The sequence below is a fragment of the Silene latifolia genome, chromosome 4 (genome assembly GCF_048544455.1).
Source record: "Silene latifolia isolate original U9 population chromosome 4, ASM4854445v1, whole genome shotgun sequence".
In the NCBI taxonomy this organism is placed as follows: Eukaryota; Viridiplantae; Streptophyta; class Magnoliopsida; order Caryophyllales; family Caryophyllaceae; genus Silene; species Silene latifolia.
In genome coordinates, this window is record NC_133529.1 from 26568653 (window position 1) to 26593433 (window position 24781).

General features: G+C 35.9%; 2 protein-coding genes and 1 long non-coding RNA gene across 6 annotated transcripts; all 3 read right to left on the reverse strand.

Moving 5' to 3' along the window:
- Window positions 1-1751: 1751 nt before the first annotated feature.
- On the reverse strand, window positions 1752-2477 carry LOC141651270 (uncharacterized). Its single transcript, XM_074458988.1, has one exon. The coding sequence runs from the start codon at window positions 2475-2477 to the stop codon at window positions 1752-1754; it is 726 nt and encodes a 241-aa protein (XP_074315089.1).
- A 1336-nt stretch (window positions 2478-3813) lies between these two features.
- On the reverse strand, window positions 3814-5679 carry LOC141651271 (protein FAR1-RELATED SEQUENCE 7-like). Its single transcript, XM_074458990.1, has 6 exons — window positions 5596-5679; window positions 4694-5158; window positions 4559-4603; window positions 4381-4474; window positions 4186-4262; window positions 3814-3969 (listed from the first exon to the last, which is right to left on the reverse strand). The coding sequence occupies exons 1-6, from the start codon at window positions 5677-5679 to the stop codon at window positions 3814-3816; spliced, it is 921 nt and encodes a 306-aa protein (XP_074315091.1).
- A 413-nt stretch (window positions 5680-6092) lies between these two features.
- On the reverse strand, window positions 6093-9895 carry LOC141653319 (uncharacterized). 4 transcript variants are annotated; one of them, XR_012547382.1, is made up of 7 exons: window positions 9555-9895; window positions 8106-8602; window positions 7758-7826; window positions 7384-7547; window positions 6786-6880; window positions 6593-6676; window positions 6093-6289 (listed from the first exon to the last, which is right to left on the reverse strand). It is a non-coding gene; the product is annotated as an uncharacterized LOC141653319 (long non-coding RNA). The 4 variants fall into 4 exon arrangements; XR_012547380.1 differs by having other exon boundaries at window positions 7384-7541; window positions 8106-9888; XR_012547379.1 differs by having other exon boundaries at window positions 8106-9882.
- Window positions 9896-24781: the final 14886 nt, after the last annotated feature.

Here is a 24781-nt window from a genome sequence, read left to right on the forward strand (position 1 = left end):
CTTTCAACCTGAATGCCGAGTTTATCTTCGTACCTGTCAACATTGGTGGGCACTTTGCATGCGTATGTATAAATTTTGGACAACAAACTGTTGATCTCCTTGACTACCAACATCATGCCAATCGGGATCGATCGAAATGTGCAATGTTACTCGCCAAGTGGTAAGTCTGATGCCAATAAATCATTTTCGAAGAGATGAACAATAGATGGTTTATTTAATTGTTAGTGCTTTAATGGCAGGCATCAGCTGTTAGCGATTATTTGGATGTCAGAACGGATAGGGGATACGATATTACTAGCTTTGAGCATCGGCAAATCCCGTTCAGGCGCCAAACACCTGTTCCTAACATAAAGAATCGGGATTTTTTCGTATGATGTATATCTTTGATGTACGAGGGTCAACCTTTTGAGCATCCGGACTTGGAGAGGAAGAGGAATCGACGGTACTTGGTAGTCGAGTTGGTGGCGATGCTTGTTCTAGCTGACATAAATGTCACATGAGTCATTTTTGAAGCAAAGTTGAATGGGTTTATCATTTGGAAAAGAAGATTTATGGGCCAAGTTACAAAAGAAGCGCAAAATTAAGGCTGTGTTATCGAAAAAGTAAACAATTTGTGGACATATTTTTGATTGAAATGTATTTTGTTTGGCAATGTTGAAGTTAGAAACAATGTTTTGTATTTTGGTTGGCAATGTTTACACAAATGTGTAATTTTTAAATTGTAAGTGTAATCATTACAGTAATGAAGTGTAATGGTAAATTACACTAATGAAGTGTAATGGTTGACTATTTTTTGGCAGTTATAATCATAGTTTTTTCAAAGTGTAAATGTGACTAAATTGCAAATGTAACTGTTAACACACTTGTAATTTAGTCACATTTACACTTTAAGTGTAACTGTTAACACACTTAAAGTGTAAATGTTAACACTGAAATTGAAGAATTTCTTCAAAGTGTAAATGTGACTAAATTGCAAGTGTAACTGTTAACACAATTGCAATTTAGTCACATTTACACTTTAAATGTAACTGTTAACACACTTAAAGTGTAAATGTTAACACTGTCAGTGTCAACTTTATCATACTGAAAGTGTGAATGTAAACACACTGAAATTGAATTTCAGTGTAAATATGGTGACATGGGAAGTGTAAATGTGGTGACATGGCAAGTGTAAATGTAATTTGGACTGTGAATGTGAGGACAGCCCAAGTGTAAATGTGAACCAAAAAAAAGTGTAAATGTGAACAAATAGAGAGTGTAAATGTGAATATAGGAGAAGTGTAAATGTGAACAAATAAAGTGTAAATCTGACTAAATTGGAAGTGTAAATGTGAAGATATTCAAAGTGTAAATGTGAGGATAGAGTAAGTGTAAATGTGAACACAAAGTGTAAATCTGACTAAATTGGAAGTGTAAATGTGAAGATACTGGAAGTGTAAATGTGCTGACATGGCAAGTGTAAATGTTAACACCAGTTATTTGAAAATAAGTGTAACCGTTACTTGAAATAACATAAGTAATCCAAAATAAGTTCAACTAACACAATGTTTGGCTATCTAATAAAACAGAGAGATTTTGGTCTTATGACAGTGTAACTCTAACGTTGGTGTTACTAAAAATTACACCAACTGCAGTTCAAAGTTACGTTGCCATGAGACCAATTCCTAATCGCCCGCTCCAGTTATAGCACATCAAAGTTTTAAGTTACACACTCAAAATATATAGAGCAACATTTGTCACTGATCTGACGTCTATTCTTGTTCTGATTCCAACTCTTCCTCCTCCTCTCCTTCATCCTCTTCTGGTTCAGACGACCCTTCGCACAATGGCGTGTGTGCTGAGAAGAGGTTAGGGCAGTTCCTCTTGTCGTGATTTATCATTCTCTTGCAATTCTTACACTTACGTTTGGGTTTCCTAGCCAACACCATTTCTTTTGTTTTGGTTGACAGCAATCTTTTTCCGGTACCCTTGTTTTTCGAATTCTTTGGTGGCAATATCGTCACTACCTCACATGCTGTACAATTCAGAAATTTCTCCATTTGTTGATTTTTATTCAACACTTCCCCTAATGGTGACGTGGACTGTTTAAATGCCCTAATTACAGCGGAAAAGCTGTCAACATCAGCTACTCCTTTGTCTCGAAGGAGCCCTACAGCTTCATGAACTTCTGACCACATTATTGACATTGCAATTTGTTTTTCATCGATGACTTGTATGTTTTCTGTCCCTTCACCATTAGTATTGAAAATCCTTAATCGGAGATACTCTTCCATCCATCTATTTACAACATAATCTTCTGGTATAGTCTTTATCCCACTTGCTGAAAAAATCCATATTATATGGCGGCATAGGATTCCGGTTCTTTCAAACATCGTACAACTGCAGCTTGCTTTACGTGTAACTGTGTCATCGGTTAAAGCTAGCATGTAAGTGTGAACGTTAAAAATAGTGTCACTGATGTAAAGTGTAAATGTCATGAATTGTAAAGTGTAAATGTTAAGTTATTAGAAGTGTAAATGTAAACTAATAGGAAGTGTAAATGTCATGAACTGTAAATTGTAAATGTTAAGTTATTAGAAGTGTAAATGTTAAGTTATAGGAATTTAAATGAGATAAAAACAGAAAGTGTAAATGTCATATGATGTAAAGTGTAAATGTTATGAATTGTAAAGTGTAAATGCTAAGTTATTAGAAATGTAAATGTAAACTAATAGGAAGTGTAAATGTCATGAACTGTAAAGTGTACATGTTAAGTTATTAGAAGTGTAATGTTAAGTTATAGGGATTTAAATAAGATAAAAACAGAAAGTGTAAATGTCATATGATGTAAAGTGTAAATGTCATGAATTGTAAAGTGTAAATGTCATTAAGTGGAAAAGTGTAAATGTTAAGGTATAGGAAGTGTAAATGTCATATGATGTAAAGTGTAAATGTCATGAATTGTAAAGTGTAAATGTTAAGTTATTAGAAGTGTAAATGTAAACTAATAGGAAGTGTAAATGTCATGAACTGTAAAGTGTAAATGTTAAGTTATTTGAAGTGTAAATGTTAAGTTATAGGGATTTAAGTGAGATAAAAACAGAAAGTGTAAATGTCATATGATGTAAAGTGTAAATGTCATGAACTGTAAAGTGTAAATGTCATTAAGTGGAAAAGTGTAAATGTTAAGGTATAGGAAGTGTAAATGTCATGATGTAAAGTGTAAATGTCATGAATTGTAAAGTGTAAATGTTAAGTTATTAGAAATGTAAATGTAAACTAATAGGAAGTGTAAATGTCATGAATTCTAAAGTGTAAATGTTAAGTTATTAGAAGTGTAAATGTAAACTAATAGGAAGTGTAAATGTCATGAACTGTAAAGTGTAAATGTTAAGTTATTAGAAGTGTAAATGTTAAGTTATAGGAATTTAAATGAGATAAAAACAGAAAGTGTAAATGTCATAGGAAGTGTAAACTACGGATCAGTATGCAACTTCAAAATTCTTCTTTCGGATGAATCTTTGTGATAGTTACCTCTAGCTCGCTCTCTCGGTGAAACCACCTGTTCTACATGTATCAATTGAAAAGATGGCTTCTTGTTTGAATTTACGGAAAGTCTGAATAGGTGTACACCTTTGCAAAGCATGAATCTCTAATGCCGATGTGTTGACGCCCGCTGGGACGAGTGCTTATCCATGTTGTCAAGCTGCTTCTGTGTATGTCTTTGTTGGTCTATAGCGCTCTCAAAACGCATCCAAAACTCAACCAATGTTCCTGACTTATGCTCAAACCTCTTGAAAAAGCTATTTTCGCTCTCTGATCTTTGAGTCGTCCTCATAATCGCGCCATCCTCAAGTCTCTGCAATGCGCCATCACCCACTGTTCCCTTATAGCATACGTATCTGCAAACCAATCATTTACGCCAACACCATGATCTTCAATTATTTGCTCCCAGATACCATCAAATTCTGCTGTCTCAAGCTCATCGTCCTATATAATGTCATTAATTTTACACATGAAGTCATTATAATCACTCCTAGAGACGCCAAATTTATCGGGCATTTTGTTCATTATATGCCACATACGAACCGATGGCGCATTGTCTTGAAAACAAGAGGGACAGATTTGATAATACCGGGTCCCGATCTCGTAATTATGTACTCGGGTTCCTTACCCCCCCATTGCTTGTAAAAACCAGCTGAAAACCCAATTAAACGACTCATAATCTTCCCTTGCAATTAGAGCCCCACAGAACGTCACAGATCGTTTATGGTGGTCAACACCTGTGAATGGTGTGAATACCATAGAATACTTATTGGTGGAGTAAGTTGGGTCGAATGACACCGCATCACCAAAAAATTTGTAATTATCTCGGCAAGACGTCCGCCCATATGGCCCTACGTAGGCTGCCATCATCGTCAAGGTCATAGTCAAAGTAGAAACCTATTCTTGTTTCGGTCATTTCCTTGAAATGGTCAACAAACAACTGACCATCCTGTTCGTGAATGAAACATTTAACATCCCTATGGAAGTTCTTAAAATCATTTTAGCTTGCTCCAATGTTTTCGAATCCATTCACTTGTTCTTTGCAGATTCTGTATGTCTTTGTTGCTCCTATCTTCAGCTGTCAATCAATCATTAGCAGATACGTCATATAAATATAACATGAATGGAATTATTTATTTAGTATAGAGAGTGATTATATATTACAAACCCTTGAGTTCGAAACGATTATCATCTTGTGATAATCTGTTATGTTACGCGATAATTTCTGGAACTCTCTGTCCTTAAGTGAGATAAGTTCGTGATTTTGACCCTCGTGGAACCGGTCAATTAATAAAAGACCATTCTTCATATATAGTCGTATCCTCGCTTTACACCCCACTCTAGTGACCCTGAATATCCTCAGTGACTTCTCCCCAACCAGTCCGTCATCCCGATCTTTACTGGGCGTCTTGTGAGCGAAACCTTCTCGATTGTAGACGACGAGCTTTGACTTGATCTCACTGCCACGCCATTTTGTTGTTGTGTACCTACGTACATCAAACCCACAAGCAATGGCGTATATCTTATAAAAAGTCACCGCGTCCTCAACCCCCCCAAACTCCTGGCCGATGTACGGTGTAAACCTCTTCTCGACCTCCCTACACGCTCTCCCGCTGTCGGGTTGAACTCCATTCTGTTTTTAGCAAGTCTCGTAAATGTGCACAGAGTGTAAGTGTAAATGTAAATGTCATCAGATATGAAGTGTAAGTGTAAATGTCCATAGAGTTTAAGTGTAAATGTCATCAGATATGAAGTGTAAGTGTAAACGTAAGTCGAAGTAAAGTGTAAATGTAAAGGGAATGTTCTATAAATGTAAATATTCCAAAAGTGTAAATGTCCAAATTATGATGTCCCAAAAGTGTAAGTGTAAATGTCAGCAGAAACGAAGTGTAAATGTGCTGTTCTGAAAGTGTAAATGTCAGCAAAAGTGTAAATGTCAGCAGAAATGCAGTGTAATTGTGATGCTATAAAAGTGTAAATGTCAACAAAAGTGTAAACGTTGTCAGAATGCTAACTCAAATTAAAACTACACTAGTAGAAAAACCCCCTATAGTGGCGGTCATAAATGACCTTTTTGTGGCGGTTTTTACAAATTTTGGGTGCGCCGTAAATCACGGGGTTGTTTAGACTTTGCGGCGGTTGTACAACCGCCATTATAGCTTACCTACAATGGCGGTTTTTAAACAAGACCGTCATTATAGGCTTATATAAAACGACGGTTGTTAGACAAAAACCGCCACTATAACTCATCTAAAGTGACAGTTATTGCTTGAAAACCGCCACAATAGGTATTTTAATAATAAATTTGTACCACAACCCGCCACTACATGTTTTCTATAACGTCGGTTGTTGTTAAAGAACCGCCACTAAAAGTAACTATCACGTCGGTTGTTATTAAAGAACCGCCACTAAAAATGAACTAATAGTGGCGTTTCATATTTAAGAACCGTCGCCATAGATAAGATTTTTTTTTAAAAAAAAATTATTTGCTACCAAAATTTTCGGCAGCAATATCTATAGATTTGACAAGCTAAATAGCGAATAAACAAACAATGCATACAAAAGAATGTCAACCAATGAACTTGCATATCATCCGACATAACAATAATGCCTATGTTCCAAAATTATACAACCAAGTACATAAATAATCACATACACGTCTTAGTTAATAAACTAATCAACATTTCATGTTCTGTAAACATTTAATATCCCACACGTCTTTAACATCTTGCATCTCGTCAAGTAACATGGTTGATGGTTGAATCTGCAATAATACATTTAGTAAACCAATAGTTAGAAAAACAAGTTGTGGCAGTAGTGTAGCTTATTATCCCCATTTTGTATACTAGTGTATTAAGACTTTGACAGAGTTACTTCCTTAATTAATACTAGTACAAGTATACTAGTGTGTTGCTTAGCTTCGACTAGTGTAACTTATTATTCCATTTAGTAAATGTTCAAGTCATACGTTATTTTATATCAAGATAACAATATTTGACATCATCTTACACTATATCAGCAGCAATTTACACAAGTTAAAGAATGAAGAATGAAGGAATTTGCATACGAATGAACTACATCCTTGCTTGATAATTATCGCATAAGGGACAAAAGGAGGATCACTTTTTCGCACCACATGAAAGTAGTCAACCTGCACACAAAATGCAAAGGAATATAAGATTAACTCGTCAGTATAATGTAATTTTAAACATGATTTAATATGAAACTCTTAATTAAAGATTAAAAAGAAAAAAAACTACATTCATTTTCAGTATGGCCACTGAGGACTTCAATGGCAATAATGCAGAAATTTGTGTTATTCAATGGTGATTTGATTGGTGCTCCAAATCAGCTTCTACAAAAATCAGAAATCAATTAGTATACTTCATCAAATGTCATGAATACCTGAGTATCCAACTCCCCATTGACTTATGATTTGTGAGCTGTTTCCAATCTCTACAACATATCAAGTGGTCTTCTAATCAAAGATACTAAATTATCTCTCATGCTACATGCACAAAGAAAATTTATCATCTGTACCATGAGATGTAGCCTTATCATAATCCAATATAGTAACCTTTTGTGATCAAAAGAATCAAAATGTATTTCTTAAAACTGAAATACTAAGATCCAATCACCTTTGGTTTACAATTTATCAGCTGTACCATGAAGATGTTAGGTATCACAACATTTACGTTCTCAAACCAAATACTATGTATTAACTACTACCTGCTTCACGCATCGACCCGATCTAGAGTCAATATTTAATACAAGGTGAAGGAGATCAGGTTGTTGCTATGCACAAACTAGCCAATGAAAACAAGAGTAAAATACAATGAAATCATATGTTGAGCTTACCTAGTGACATGCTAATACTAGTCTGAGATGCAGGAAGTCCATTCACCAAGTTATCCTCAAAAGAGCCATATGCTGAAGGGTGAGAACCACCAACATCGGCGGCTAATTTAACCCCCATCCTCAATAATTATAACACACAGATTTCCGGAAATCATCATCTAAAACTTAAAAATAGAAAAAGCCATATAAAAGATATCTCAAAGTAAATTCAAACTGAAAATGTGGTGAAAGAAGACAGTCAAGCCCAGGTGCACTAGTTTTAACTGAACTAGACAATCCAACAAATAGATTAAACTGCACAAAGCTTATCTCAAGTAATGCCTAGTGCATTTACTATGTGTTGGAACAAAATAAGTTAAAGAATGAAGGATTACCATGCTTGATAATTATTCACAAGGAACAGAAAGAGGATCACTTTTTCTCAACACACGGAAGTAGTCAACCTACATAAAAAAATGCAAAGGAATGTAACGCTAAATAAATGTCCCAAACAAACACTTATAAATCCATAGAGAATTTGCTGGATTATCAGCCCTCCTAAAAACGACAAGAATTTTATAGCCTAAATCAGTTCAGAAAGCTAATCATCTTTCTGTCCCAACATCAGTCGAAGAGGTACTATCAGATGAACGAATCGCAAACGCATACTGACCGAAATAACGAAAAGTATAAAACTAAATCGACGGAAGACAACATTAAAAAAAAAAAGCAAATTCAATTACCTGTGGCATAGTAGGAGGCTGTCATTTTCCTAATTAGTACTCTCAAATAGCAGTTCAAACCAGCAACGAACTTACAGTTCACATCAATTACCAATGACTGAGGCGAAGACCATGACAGAGGCGATGACATTTTACTAGGTAATTGTGGTAAGAAATGATTAGCGCAGCAGGTTTATAAATAAAGGAAAACCAGAAAAAAAAAAACAAAAAAAAAAGTAGTACAGCAAGTCAGCAAGAGTACTGCAGAAGGTTTATAAATACCAGTAATTTTTCCAACTATGACTTGCATAAATGATATAGCTTTTAAATTCAAGTCAATTCACAATAGTTAGCGCATTTTAAACGAACAAATGAAGATACAGCAAAAATATACCCAAACAGGAAAAAGAGTTGTCAACGTCTCAATAATATTTTCATACTGACTTAGTCCCTTTAGGGAGCTGCTAGGAATATCTCCGGAGTAATCTGTCGCTGCCTTGCATAAGAGAAGAAAACTCCTACATGGGCATCTAGTCAGCTATCATATTGTTACCATATAGGAGTAAGGCGCAAGTGAAAGCCAGTAATCACAATGAAAAGCCATCATTCCTCGAACAAGGGTGAAAAATCGTGCCAAAACAGTTTCACAGAACTATTGTCTACTTCATAAGTGATGCACATAATATCAGTTTATAAACAATGAAGCCAAATTATAAACAAATCTTTACTTACTGGGCAGCTACCCTGTTTCCTAACATGCAACATTTGCCTTTTTGAGAAGGCTTTAGTAGCCCCATAATGCCAAAAAAATGTCCACTGCTTTGCTAAGATTGATATCTATCACTACACATTGCACAAACCTATGTCCTCTTCTAACCCAAGAAGCAGGCAATGTTTATGCCGTCAGCTAAACACTTGACACTATTGCCAAACCCCGTTTCTACACTAAAGCTAATCTTAGACCCCACGCGACCAATCAATAACATCCTCTTTTGATTTGATTATTTCCGCCTCGCCAGCAGAAACAATCACAGGTACAACCATACAACTCCCATCTCTGACTTACACTCCCAAAATCACCTTCCCCTCATTTCATTCTCAGAATATTTACTTGCAGCTGGTTAATTTATTTCAGAAATACAAAGATACATTACAACATTTTAGAACAAGTACACTTTGGCTGTCAAAGGATGTTCTTTGTCAATTAAAATCACAACATCAGTTGTTCTCTATCAATTAAAATACACAATCAGTCAAATTCAAACCACAGATCTTGCAATTAGATACACCCATAACATTAAATTCAAAATAAAATACTAAACTTCTCGTAATTTCAATCCGATTTTAGAATCAATTTCAGACGGCTTGACACCGAAATACCAATGAAAGATTTCCAAAGTGAATATCTAATTCAATTTAATCAAAATATATACAAAACTAAAAATTGAATACGTAGACAATGAAATATACCTGAAGTCCCAAATGGATTTTGATAACAAATGGGTCGAAAAATGTGCGGTGTAGCTGGAAACAACAAGGAGATTGATGGTTGTAAAGGGTGTATCGGCGTGAGAAGGAAATGGATGGTTGTCGAGGGCGGCATGCGTGAGAAACTGGAGTTGATGATTGAATTTGGGGATTGTGAGGTTTAATTTGGGGGTTGGGGAAATGAAGAAGAAGACGAAGATAGAAATGTAAATAGGTTTTGGAGGTTTTTTTTATTTTTTCTATTAAAGTCGGTTTTAATTACAAACCGACACAAAAACATATAACGGCGGTTTTTTAGCCCAAAAAATTGTAAGTTAGTATAAACCTTTAGCGTCATTCTTAACGTCGGTGGTTAATATAACCGCCACAATTGACTTATGGTGGCGTTTTCTATTTGGAACCGCCATAAAAAGTATCATTTATCACGTCGGTTTTTACATAAACCGCCACAATAGACCTCTTACATATAAAAAATTTGGGTTCCCGCCAATTTATTGGGCTTTTCACGTCGTTTCTATTAGAACCGCCACGATAACTGCGTCGTGATAGGGGGTTTTTCTACTAGTGCTATAATCATAACAATTAAAAGGTGACTATAACAATTAAAAAGTGTAAATGTAAAACTATAGCAAAAGTAAACATCCAAATGTGTAAGTGTAAATGTCAGCAGAAATGAAGTGTAAATGTCAGCAAATGTGTAAATGTTGTCAGAATGTTAACTCACATAAAAAATATAACAATAAAAATGCAAAGGTGACTATAACAATTAAAAAGTGTAAATGTAAAAGTACACCAAAAGTGTAAATGTCGTGATAAATGCGAGTGTAAATGTGATGCTTAAAAGTGTAAATGTCAACAAAAGTGTAAATGTTGTCAGAATGCTAACTCAAATTAAAACTATAATAATAACAATTAAAAGGTGACTATAACAATTAAAAAGTGTAAATGTAAAACTATAGCAAAAGTAAACATCCCAAAGTGTAAATGTAAATAAAATACAAAGTGTAAATGTGATGGTTTAAAAGTGTAAATGTCAGCAAAAGTGTAAATGTTGTCAGAATGCTAACTCAAATTAAAGCTATAATAATAACAATTAAAAAGTGTAAATGTAAAACTATAGCAAAAGTGTTCATGTAAATGTTGTGAGAATGCGTTGATGCTACTCAAAACTCAAATTAATGAAAACCCAGCATGAAGATTTACTTCTAACAATCTTCATTTCAAACCCAGTAACAAATAATAATAACAAGAATAAACAAATTCGATGACATGCAAATTTTATCATTACCTTCATCAATCCTATTCAACTGAAAATATTAAAACGTGACTGAAAACAATGAATAAAATGAAGAAATACCATTGATGTCATCTATTATTTGCATGTTTACGCTGATTTGCAGGATTTAGAGAGAACTTTTTTGAAAACTTCGTTTTAGGATGGAAGAACCCAGTTTTAGATAGAAGAAAGAAAGAATAAAGTTGGAAATAAGTGTGTTAAGGAAGGAAGAATGTGGGAGTGTAAACATAGTACAAAGGATATATATCCTTTTGTCCGCCAGTTTTGATCATTGGTAAGGACAATTTGCAGGAAATGTTGTCCTCTTTTCTACCCAAGCTTTTCCCTTTTTTTTGCCTATATTTTGTAAAAAAATCTCCACCTTAGATGTTGTCCATCTAAGGGTCCTTATAAGGACTTAAGGACTCAAATGAGGTAAGGGACTCATTAGATCTCTCTCTCTCTCTCTCTCTCTCTCTATATATATATATATATATATATATATATATATATATATATATATATATATATATATATATATATATATATATATATAGAGAGAGAGAGAGAGAGAGAGAGAGAGAGAGAGTGAGAGAGAGAGAGAGAAGAGATCAACTAAGACCATTAGATATATTAAGTCCATAAGTCCTAATGTGGGCGGTTGGATCAAGCAAATCAATGGCCAAGATTACGCAAAGAAACCCCACTCAAATAATATTTTTGATTTACCCTCTCCTCTTACCCACTAACCCATGCATGATACATTTATGTCCATCGGTCCATCATCATTTCCCTCCTCATTTTCTAGACAATTCAAAACAACTTGCGGATAATTTTCCCTCTATTTCCTGTCATTTCGTCTTCCTTTGCTTTCTTCACATTGCTGATAACTCCATTTTCATCACTACCAATTAATTCATCTCAACAGACGCTATTTTCATCACTACAAATTAATTCCAACTCGCCTGCAAACTCGCCTGTCTCCATTTTTTTATAAGGTATTTTTTCCATTCTTTATTTAGTGATTTGTAGTTTATTTTTTGTTAATTATTGCCTTTGTTAAACTATAATAAAAAGAGTTCATTTGATTTTTCAATCTTCAATTATGGGTTTGCTGATGTTGATTTGTTCAATTGTTAATTATGGTTGTGCAGATCAAATTCGAGGTCATTTGATAATTAACAATGGTTTTTGCCAAGAAAAATGCCAAGAAATCTTCCAAGAAATCTGAATCGAAGGTAAAAAATCTCATCTTGTTGGTATAACTCTTATAGAATGATGTATAACTTCAATTAAATATCTGTATAACTCTAATCCCAATTGTTTGTCATCTACAGATGGATGTTGTAGAAAGTATTGACACGGGACTTGATATCCAGGTTAAAAGTTTTGATTTTGATTTATACGTTACTAGATGTATAACTCTGGTTACTAGATGTATAACTTTAGTACTCAATATGTATAACTCTGGTTACTTAATGTAAAACTCTGGTTACTAGATGTATAACTCTGGGTTCTAGATGTATAGCTCTTCTGATTCTGTGACCAACTCCTTTTTCATAATGTCAAACTCTAATTGTTATATGTATAATTATACTTCTAATTAGTTTCCATGCATAGAGTTATACAATATATGCCTACAGTTATACATTTTATACCTGGATTTATATAATATATAGCTAGAGTTATACAATTTATACTTTGGAGTTATACATTAGATGCCTGGAGTTATACCTAGAATTATACCGAGTTATTCTGGAGTTATACATTATACGTATATGCTTACTGATTATACATTTTATGGCGAGTTATACATTCTATGGCTACGATTATACATTATATGGCCGAGTTATACTTTTTTGCTAGAGTTATACATTATATGACTTTAGTTTTGAGAATGTCTAACTTTTGTTATTATATGTATAATCGTATTGTTATCTCGTATAGCTAACTTTCCGATTATCTCTTCTTTTGAATGGTTAAAAGTACCAAGTCATCGACAAGGGTGCTTATTCAAGGTTAAAAGTTTGACTTTTGTTATAATCAGTCATTTGTTTTATAACTCGATTACATGTTGAATAACCTCATTTGTCATAATGTATAACCGGAGTTATACAATATTTGCCTAGAGTTGTACATTTTATTCCTGGAGTTATACAATATATGCCTAGAGTTATACAATATATGCCTAGAGTTATACAATATATACTTGAAGTTATACATTTTAATAATAGAGTTATACATTCATGGTTCGAGTTACACATTATATAACGTTAGTTTCAGATTGTCTCACTTTTGTTATTATATGTATAAGCTGCATCTTTGTTATTCTCGTATAACTCTCCCGATTATCTCTTCTTTTGTTTGTCACCTCTGATTATATGTATATGTATAATCGTCATCGTTAATCGAATCCCTATTTGTTTGTCATTCTGAGATAGATGATGCACCAATCTTGAGAAGGGGCGATTCTCGGGTTCAAAGTTTGACATTTTTATAATTGTTGTCATTTGTTGTATAACTTTGATTACATTTTGAATAACTTTTCTTTGTCGGAATGTATAACTCTTGATATTTTTTCGATTAACTCTATTATCGAATGTATAAATTTACTTATATTTTGTATAACTCGACTATCTATTGTATAACTCTAATTGCAACTACAAAGCATGTCTAATTTTGTGTGTTGTCCTTGCTTTTCCCGGATGGTCGAGGCCAAGCCAAGGGTAAAGAGAGTGCATGAAATCACGGTTTCGTGTCGACCTCAAAGACTTGTCTCTCTCATTGAAAAGCTTAATGAGGATCGGTGTCCATTTGTTAAGAAAATTGGGTTTGGTGGCATTTTAGAGTTTAAGATTATGACTTCCCACTTGCACACGTTTGCCTGTTCTTGGAGTCCTTCTCTGATGGGTCATATGTGTTCAGGGCTTCTCGGAAGAAGGAGTTTATGATTAGTAAGCATGACGTGCACGTTGTTTCTTGATACCTCTTGGACCCAACCGTCTCCGTTGGTACCCTCGGTTCGAGAAGGGGTCCAACGATCCCGAAAATAAGGAGTCAAGGACAAATGGCGACAAGCTTACGGGGTGGGCAAAGCAAATAGTTCAATAAGTTTAGGGAAAGTTCACAAGCAACTTATGGAGTACGAGGAGGCGGACGATCATTTCTCGCATTGGCTATTTGTTTTGTTCTCTATGTCTTTATTCCTCGCACCCACCCCAAACAACGGGATAGATTTGAAGTGTTAAGGGCTATAGAAGATCCTAAAGCCATTCCGCATTTTGACTGGTGCTCTTATATTTTGGAAATGATGGTGAAAGCGGAGACAGACTGTAAAAAGGGGGTAACGATGTTGGGTGGATGTATTCCCTTCCTCATGATAAGCTACTTTCAGCGATATGATTACAAGGGTAAGCCTTGCCTCCACGATCTACCTTTGATTAAGCATTGGGATGAAGCCTCGCTTGTAGATAGGGTAAAATTTGAGGTGGCTCAAGGGGGATTGGGTACTTTAACTTTGTCTAAGACCGGTATCCAGGTGCCTTCAAGATCCCTCTTATATTAAGAGTTTGGACAGATGTCGCCTCCGCGACCTCGTGAACCCAAACTCATTGTTGCTATCATCCCCCCACCCTCTCTCCCCTCAACTTCGAGAAGAAGTTCATTGATTGAACTACCGGTGTCGAGGATGACCAGGAATTGAAAGCTAGGGTTGTCGATGTAAGTTCAAACTATTATATATTTTGATTGATTGATTTGTTTTCAAATTTGAACGTACCCATCTATTATAATATAACTAACTAATTGTACTTCTTCAATGCAGCGTACTCATGAGCTTTATCTACAGATGCAAAGGAACGCTATTGTGTTCTATTCATGGTACGCAGATGCAACCGCAAGGATCAAAGTCAGAACTAGTGATCCGAACGGGCCTAAATCCTAGTCAGGCCTCTCAAGAATTCTTTGAGGGTGAAAAGATTCAAAAGTACGTCGTCTGAAGCGAGCAGTTGCGAGAAAGGCTGAAGGTTTTCGTTGGTAACGCTCCCGCATTTGGAGAGGTAGTTAGTGAGCCCCCAAAAAATATGACGGAATCGATGCATCTACGCGGCAAATAAGTGAAGTTCTGTCTAGTCTCGCCAATGATGGGGGTGGCAGGGGTGGTAACCCTCGTGTTGAGCCGCGTCGAGAGTCTGTCAAAGCCGACACGCCAATGAAATCAGTTGCAGTTTCATGGTCAAAGATTATGGAGGAAGTGGGAGGTGATACAGTAGTTTCTAATCCGTTGTCAGATGCTAACCCAGGGTTAGAGGATCAAGGTGTATGCACCCCCGTCCAAACTGTCAGAGAGCTGTTGTTGGAGGCAAATTACACCGTGGAGGAAATTGAGCAAGCTTACAGTACGGGTCGGAGGACGCTTTGAAACTCGGCTGGCGCGGTGATGAGGTGCATGAGCACGTTCACGGGGAGGGATTTAAAGAAAATGTTGAAAATGTTGAAAGATTGTCAGACATTGACCATGAAAGATTATCAGACATTGTAGACCAAGCTGACGGGCCGTCAGAGGATCTTTGAAAACTGCCGGGGTAGGTGATGAGGTGCATGAGCAAGTTCATGGGGAGGGTGTGAAAGAAAATGTTGTAAGATTGTCAGACAATCAACCGTCAGATAAAGAGATGGAAAAATCTACGGTCCCATCATTGCCAATGGAGACACTAGAATTGATGGAGTGTATGTTTTTCTCTGCTGAAATCAAGGAAGCTTTATGTGGACTTCAGCGTACGGGAGTGGTCTGATGGCGAGGTAAGTTTGTTAATTTTCGCTAAATACTTTTTATACATTCGTTGTTTTTTTTAAATTGGTCGTGTATAACTCTAAGTTGATAAAGAATAACTTTGTTGGAACTTATGATGAGGCCTTGTAACTGTAGTGCCACTGCAACGGCCATTTGGTACAACTCTTAACCAGTATATGACTACAGTTATACAGTATATGACTAGAGTTATACAATATATGCTTTGGAGTTATACATTAGATGGCTGGAGTTATACCTAGTGTTATACCTGGAGTTATTCCTGGAGTTATACATTATAGTGTATATGCTTACAGTTATACATTTTATGGCCAGAGTTATACATTCTATGCTTACGATTATACATTTTATGGCGAGTTATACGTTTGGTACAACTCTTAACCATATGTGTATAACTCTTACTCAAATATGTATAACTCCGATAGCATATTTTTAACATTTCACACGTGTATAACTCTTGCCCTTCTATGTATAATCGTAATTCATTGGGTCTCGTAACTCGTGACCCAATTGTCTCACTTTTAGAGTTATACCTGTAATTTTTTTGATACAAAAGCATGGTGTTTAATTTTATTATTTTTTATTCAGGCCCTTTGTTCAAAAGGATGTAATTGAGAATGTTGAACAACATTCTAACAATGGGGGTGTAAACGTAGATGTTGTCGAGGGTGCGGAGATCACCCCGGGGAATCCTTCAACGGAATGGAGTGGAAATCAAATCCCTCTGACTTTCATGAGCACGGCAGATGTGAATGAGGCATTTGCCGGGGTTGAGGAGCGAACGATTGGTGCTGCCAAAGAAGGTTTGGTAGTTGAAATCGCTGGTGCTAGGGTTGAGCCGGTTGCACCACTCTCACCTCCTATTTATGTGCCGCGATGTGACATGATCCACCATCCTTTCTTACTGCATTCAACTTCCCCCCTTCCGTGTATGGACATTGTACCTGAGAACCTAGGTTGTTCTCAGGATTGCGGGGCACCGAACCTCGACCAAAGACGTATGCTCACAATTGTTGCGATTTAACAAGGAACGTTTGGGACGGTGTTCGGGGTGAGGAAGGATGTAATGGATTATGTCTTTGATCAATTCCACGTCCATAATAAAGAGTAAGTAAAAGATAAGTTTTACCTATATTTCAATACGACAGTCAAACAGGCCATGAATCTTTTCCCTTGCTGCGTGTCTCATTTTTTCTAATCCTTCGTAGGTAACAATTGGTCACATATCCCTGTCCAAACTGCATAACGCGTATTGATCTCCAGTCGTTGATGCCCGGGGCTCAGATTACGGCCAATGTCATCGACTGCTGGTCTGTACTACTCAATCGACTTACGACGCGAACACCGCAGTGGCTTGTTTCACGTTCGCTGTTGTTGTTTCTTTGGCCTAGGTCACGCTGTAAGTGTGCTCGAACTCTGAAAGTTATTTTGTGACAAATCGTACGTAACTTGTGATACAAGCCGCCAACCCTCGTCTATCATTTTTATAGGACCTAGCAATTGCAATTTGGCAAGCGGGAAGAAAAACTTGGTTGTTGATAATTTCGAAGGCTTTTGTGCCTCGTGGGACATGTGGCAAGAGTCGTGTTCTAGTTCATTCCAACTGGACTCCGATATGGTGAGCTCAGATATCAATATAGAGACATTTACATACTGGAATTATACATTATTTGCCTAGAGTTTAACAGTATATGCTTAGAGTTGTACAATATATGCTTTGGAGTAATACATTAGAGGCCTGGAGTGGAGTTATACCTAGAGTAATACCTGGAGTTATACACTACACTGTATATGCTTACAGTTATAGATTTTATGGCTAGAATTATACATTCTATGGCTAGAGTTATACATTATATAACTTTAGCTTTCAGAATGACTAGAGTTATACGTTCTAGGGCTGAAGTTATACATTATTTGTCTAGAGTTATACAGTATATGCTTAGAGTTTTGATGAGTGGCTAACTTCACTCCATAACTCTGGGCATATAATGTATAACTTTAACCATAGAATGTATAACTCACTGCACATAAAGTACAACCGTAAGCATATACGAGATAATGTATAACTCAGGCATCCGCTATCGCACATAATGTACAACTGCAAGAATATATTGTATAACTCTAGAAATTGAATGTACAACTCTAGACATATAATTTATAACTCTAACCATAGAATGTATAATTCCAACTACGCACAATATGTATGCCTCTAATCTGCTAATTATGTTTTATAACTCTTAGATTTTTGGTGCATGTTTGTAGGTTTTCGTCCCGGTAAGCACTGGCGATGAAGATCATTACTCTTGCATTTGCATAAATTTCCTCTCTGAGAAGATCGAGTACCTTGATAATCGTTCTTACGAGGACGATCTTCTGAAATTACCATACGGAGGGATTGCGCGTATTACTGTAAGTCTTATAAAACTGGTGACTAGATTAATTATCAGCTCCATTTGTTTTGTTAATTGGTCTTCCCCTTTTAAACGCCTTGCCTAACTTCCGCCAGGCTGATGCAATGGGAAAGTATATGGCCTACAAAGGGCTCGACAAAGGCAAGAAAGTTGAAGGATTTCCTTTTGTCAACATTAAATTCAACTGGCAGGGATCAGGACATACTGTCAATGACTGTGGTCTTTACGTCATGGTTCATATGTTGTTGTACCGTGGAGAGCCATTCGACTGTACCATAGGGACAAAGGAAAGCAATGACCTCATGCGAGCGGAAATTGCTGCAACCCTTGTCCTCAGTGACATTAACTTGGACAGGGAAGTTGTGTTATCCAGGGTAACATCTTTTAAGGAGCTTAAAGACTATGAAATGGAGGAGGTGCGTGATAAACAGAGGCTAGCCGGCAACACAAGTGGAAGGACGAGAGGTGTTGGAATCGCCGGAGAGAACAGTTCTGCTAAACGACTTTGCTCTAAAGTCAGTTCAACCTATCAGACTCCACCTTCCAAAGTAGCCCTGGGCCGGACGCCGTCTAGTTGGGCCCTCTCAACTGTTAATAGCCGCTCCCGGGGTAAGGGCGATGGCCTTGGTTGCACTACATATTGCGGGGAACCAGACGCCGACCTTACAGTGGTCGCCAAGATGCTGAAGTTGAACAAGGCATTAATTAGGGATATCCCGGTGTATCGCAAACAAGTGGCTGATTACGTTTTCCTTGATGACTACAAATTTCCAAATGAGTAAGCTGTCTAAAATCCTAATGTTTTATCATATTAAGTTTTATCAATATAGAGACATTTCCATACTGGAATTCTACATCATTTTGCGAAGAGTTTTACAGTATATGCTCAGAGTTGTACAATATATACTTTGGAGTTATACATTAGAGGCCTGGAGTTATACCTAGAGTAATACATGGAGTTATATGTTTCATCACTGAAGTTATATATATCGTTAATGGAGTTATACGTTTCATCGGTGAAAGTTATGCGGTCATTTTAATAAAGATTAGCTTCCCATTTAGTATACGTTATAGCCTGATTAACATCTCATTGCCCGAACTACAGTGAACCACTTGTGAGTTATGGCCGGCACGGAACAATTAATAGGTTTCAAATGTTGTCTATGCTCCCTGAGACGCCAATGGATGAAAAAGTGATTGAGTGTTGGTCCTTGTTGCTTAATCGATTGGAGGCAGAGGATTGCGCGATTTTTTGTTCGTCTTTCTTCGATATCCGTCATATGGTATGGTCCTAATCAATCCTTTAATATGCTATAAGAGTTTCACATACCCTCTTTAAAATTTTCACAGTGGAAAATAAGTCTAAAGTTATACATACCCTCCATGGAGTTAAACATTTTGTTTTGAGAAGTTATTAACAACCAGTATGAACCTAGGCATTCTTCATTATGCTATAAGAGTTACTGTGCAACTCCAATGCACAACCTCTATAACTCCTCTGGTATCCTCACACATATACTGCTACTTGAACAGGAAACAATCTTGAGCCTTGTACGAAACCCTGTCCAACAAACACCGAACACCGAAAGGTTGTACAATATGTGGGACGTCTTCCGAATCGACTGTGGCAAAGATTTCAGCTTGAAGGCTGATTTAATCTTCGTACCCATTAAGATTGAAGCCCATTATGCATGTGTGTGTATCAACTTTAATTCTAGGACGATTGATCTTCTGGACAATAAGTACTATTCAAGTCCGGGCCAATCGGAGATATGCAAAGCGTGTCACGTTATTGTAAGTGGAATTAAATTGTAATTATGTTCAACTAAAAAGTGTTGTCACCGCTTTTACAATTTCACTTTTTGACGTTCTTGTCTGTGCCAGGCGAGCCTCATGAGCGACTACGTGGAGTCTAGGGACGACGAGAAGGACAGAAGAAAAGACATACCGGCGTTCCAGTTCCTTCATATCCAGTTTGCCTGGCATAAGCAAACGATAAACGACACCGAGTCTGGCTTGTTCGCCATGATGCACATGATAGTTTTGGTCACGTTGATCTCGAGAGGAAGGTGAACCGTCGATATTTGGTGATCCAGTTGGCAGCGACGCTTGTCCTAGCTGACATGAACATCATCGGGGAAGGAGTTCTGTCCAAGGTCAATGGTTTCATTGGCGAGAAATTACAAATCCTGAAGCAAGTAGAAGCCAGGACGAAAACGGCGCGGGAGAGCGAGATAAAAACCTGCGAAAAAATAGAATGTATTTCCTTTGATTCTGTATTCTCTTTTTTTTGCAACTCTAGTATGTTGTCAAGAAACTCCTTAACAACTTAGACAACTTTTTGGAATAGATTGTTACTATATCATCTTGGTCAGTCATAATTAAAATCCAAGTTTTACAGATAAGTATTAGAGTTATACACTCTGTGAAGTAAAGTTATACAAATTTTGTACAGGAGTTATACAACACATGATTGCAGTTATGAAAAAAGGCAAAATTTATTAGACAACTAAAAGTTATACAAAAAAAATCAAGAGTTATACAAACTGTGTACAAGAGTTATACAACATATGACTGCAGTTATGTAAAAGGCAAATTTTATTAGACAGTTATAAGTTTTACAAAAAATAACAAGAGTTATACAAATTGTGTACAAGAGTTATACACTCTGTGAAGTACATTTATCCATATATGGGTAAGAGTTTTACTTAAAGCCAATGAAATTATAATTCGTTCTTAAAGCCACTTTTAAATATTGGATATTTTTCCATGAACAGAAGTTATCAAAATTGTGTAAAAGAGTTATACAACATTAGCTTGAAATTTTACACACCATATTACTGAAGTTATACAATATGGAAGGTGCAATCCCCCTTCAAAATAGACAAAAGCTAGCTATTAAATACCCCTTCCGTCTCACCAGATTTTTTACCTTTTAAAGAAAAAAAGATTGTAAATAATTTGTTGAGACGGAGGTATTTTTCTACTGCCTACTACTACAGCATGTTAAGTTTCTCTATTTTTCTTCTTCGTCTTCTTCTTCTTCTTCTTCTTCTTCTTCTTCTTCTTCTTCTTCTTCTTCCTCTTCCTCTTCTTCTTCTTCTACTCCTTCAGATGCTGGTGAAGACGGTGGATGCTCAGAGAATGGGTTAGGGCAGTTCCGTTTATCGTGGTGTGCCATTTGTTTACAGTTATTACACATGCGCTTTGGCTTACAAGCCAAGGCAATGGCTTTAGCCTTAGCTGACACCATTCTTTTACCGTTGCCTTTGTTTTTCGATTGTTTTGGTGGAAGTATTGTTACCTCGTCCTTTGGCGGGGCAACCAAGGATTTGCTCAAATTCTGCCGCTTTGTTAAATCCTTCTTGTACGGTAAAAGTTTCTCCTTGAACTCTCTAATTAACGAGCTTAAGTTCACAACTTCAGTCACACTCGTGCCACGAAGTAAACCAATGGTTGCATGAACTTCTGACCACAACTTCACCATCGCAACTTCTTTTGCATCAAAGACTACTATTTGTTTCCATTTGTTCACCATCACATTCTGATAATCTGAATTGCAATGCATCCTTTCTCTATCTTGTAGAAACGTAATCAACTGGAATTGTCTTCTTGCCGTTAGCCGACAAAATCCATACTATATGTCGGCACAGAAATCCCATCCTTTCAAACATCATACAGCTGCACCGTGTAGCCTGTGTCCCTGTAATCAAATTAAATAAAGCCGTTAGTAGTCTTATACATATAATAATAAGAGTTAAACATTATCAACGTAGAGTTATACATATGGCAACAAGAGTTATACATTCTGAAAGCTAAAGTTATTCAAACTCTAATCAGAGTTATACTACAAATAGCTGCAGTTCAGTGAAAAATTGAATAAGTTCTAATGTTATTCTGAAAGTAGAGTTATACATATGCCAACAAGAGTTATACATTCTGAAAGCTAAAGTTATTCAAAGTGTAATCAGAGTTATACTACAAATGACAACAGTTCAGTGAAAAATTGCATAACTTCTAATGTTATTCTGAAAGTAGAGTTATAAATATGGCAACAGGAGTTATACATTCTGCAAGTAGAGTTATGCATATAATAAGAAGAGTTATACATTCAGAAAACTTAAGTTATTCAAAATGTTGTCAGATTTATACAGCAGATAACTGCAGTTCACTGAACAGTTGTATAACTTCTATGTTCAGACAATGTAACTTTGGCACTATATCTAGCAACTTCAGTCAACTACCACATAAAGTTTATGCCAAAATGTTGTTACCTGGGTTGTACTCTACGATGAAACTTTTCTGTCTGATTGAATCCTTTACGACAGTCACTTCAACTCCATCGACTTCAGCATAGCCCCCGGTCTTACATGTATCGATTGAGCAAATGACCTCTAGTTGGAATTCCTTGAAAACCTCACGGGTATAAACATTTGACGCATATTCCTCTATGGGTAAATGCTTCCCCGTTGCCGGTGTTGAGTGTCGGTTTTCATGGTCAGGTCTCTTCTGCGTATGCCGTTGATGGTCCATAGCGCTATCAGTTATACATTGTAGACTGTATTACTTTAGTTTCAGAATGTATAACTCTAGTCATACAATGTATGACCCTTACCCATGTATGGATGACTGTACTTCACAGAGTGTACAACTCTTGTACACAATTTGTATAACTCTTGTTATTTTTTGTTAAACTCATAACTGTCTAATAAATTTTGCCTTTTTCATAATCAAGTCATGTGTTGTATAACTCTTGTACACAATTTGTATAACTCTTGATATTGTTTGTATAACTCATAGCTGCCTACTAAATTTTGCCTCTTTTCATAACTGCAGTCATGTGGTGTTTAACTCCTGTACAAAATTTGTATAACTCTGGTCAGACAATGTATAACTCTAGTCATATAATGTATAACTCTAGGCACAGACTGTATGTCTCTAGGCATATAATGTGCAACCCTCCACATCCTATAACTTCACTTAATGAATGTATAACTTAAGCAATTACATGAATAACTATATCAAAATTGGTTGTTTAGTAAGAGTTTTTACGCAAAAATCCCGGTTAGAATTACTCATTACCTGAAGTGCAGACAAATTGTCAAAGAGTTTTACAAAAAACCAGTGGAGTTATAGCACGATGAATATAAGCACTGCATGAGTACACTGTATTATTGAAGTTATACATATACGTGTCACAGTTTTACATAAACCCACTGAAGTTTGCCATCATTTTTTACCATGAACAAAATGAAAAAACAAATCTAATGAACAATGATGAACACAAATGAAATAACTGCAAGCTACAATAATGAACATCAATCCAAAATTACATATAGCGAACATCAAGTATTCTTGAACATCAAGCTACAATAATAACGTAGACACAAATACGAAAGCAAACAACTCACCATCGACGGCAACTTCAATCTGCATATGATCCATTTCACAAACACTCACCGTCATTTTGATCGTCTTTCTCTGATGAACAATGACAATATTTTGATCTTCAACAAAGCGAATGAATTTTAACGAATGAACAATGAAGTACTTTATTTGATAACAATTTATTTATCTAATGATCAAAGAAGTAGTTTTACAGTTGGAATGAAATTTCTCTTCCTTTTTTGATAATTTATATTGGATTTTACAGGATTTAGGTGAATTTGTATGGTGATTTTTATGGGTTTTGCTTGTGTGAGAGGTTTTGAATGGTGAATGAAGAGGGAAAGCATGCAAACTGATATATTTGTGTTTGTTTAATTCTTTTGTACGTGGGATTTGTACCAAAAATAGGACAGAAAACAGTGGCATGGCCCCTCTTTCATACAACAACCATTTCCTTTTTTTTTTGCTCTAAAAAACGCCCCCCTCTCTCCTTATCTCATCCCTTCAATCCCTTCATCCAAGGGTTCTTATAAGGACTTAGGGTCTTATATGGTATCAAGGCCTTATAAGAACCCTTCTATATATATATATATATATATATATAGAGGCAAGATCTAATGAGTCCACCACTTCCATTGAGTCCATAAGTCCCTCTAAGGGCCATTGGATGGACTAAATGGAAGGTTGAGATGAATTTGATTAAAGGCCTTTAAAAAGAAAAGGAAAAAAATGTGGATGGTTGGATTGAGATGGATGGTTGAGATTAAAAATTACCAAAAAAATTTACCACTAATCAAATTTCTACACACTAATTAATTTTTCTTTCTCTCTCTAGCCCCTAATTAATCAGTTTTGACTTTTAGATTTCAGAAGTGTAAATGTAATGTTGTATGAGTTTTACAAGTGTAAATGTGACGGAAATTTTGAATTTATATAATTTTAACACTTTACAAGTGTAAATGTGAAGTTTTACGAGTGTAAATGTAACATTTAAAGAGTGTAAAATTTATTTTTTGTGACGGAAATTTTGAATTTATATAATTTTAACACTTTACAAGTGTAAATGTGAAGTTTTACGAGTGTAAATGTAACATTTAAAGAGTGTAAAATTTATTTTTTGTGACGGAAACTTTGAATTTATATAATTTTAACACTTTACAAGTGTAAATGTGAAGTTTTACGAGTGTAAATGTAACATTTTTAGAGTGTAAATTTATTTTTTTGTGACGGAAATTTTGAATTTATATAATTTTAACACTTTACAAGTGTAAATGTGAAGTTTTACGAGTGTAAATGTAACATTTTTAGAGTGTAAATTTAATTT

Coding starts and splice junctions, on each gene's coding strand:
- LOC141651270 (XM_074458988.1), bottom strand. CDS start 2,477: ATGACATTTACACTTTACATCAGTGACACTATTTTTAACGTTCACACT.
- LOC141651271 (XM_074458990.1), bottom strand. CDS start 5,679: ATGGCGGTTGTACAACCGCCGCAAAGTCTAAACAACCCCGTGATTTAC. Junction 5,159..5,595: donor GTAAAAACCGCCACAAAAAG/GTCATTTATGAC, acceptor TGCTAAAAACAG/AATGGAGTTCAACCCGACAG. Junction 4,604..4,693: donor TAATCGTTTCGAACTCAAGG/GTTTGTAATATA, acceptor ATTGATTGACAG/CTGAAGATAGGAGCAACAAA.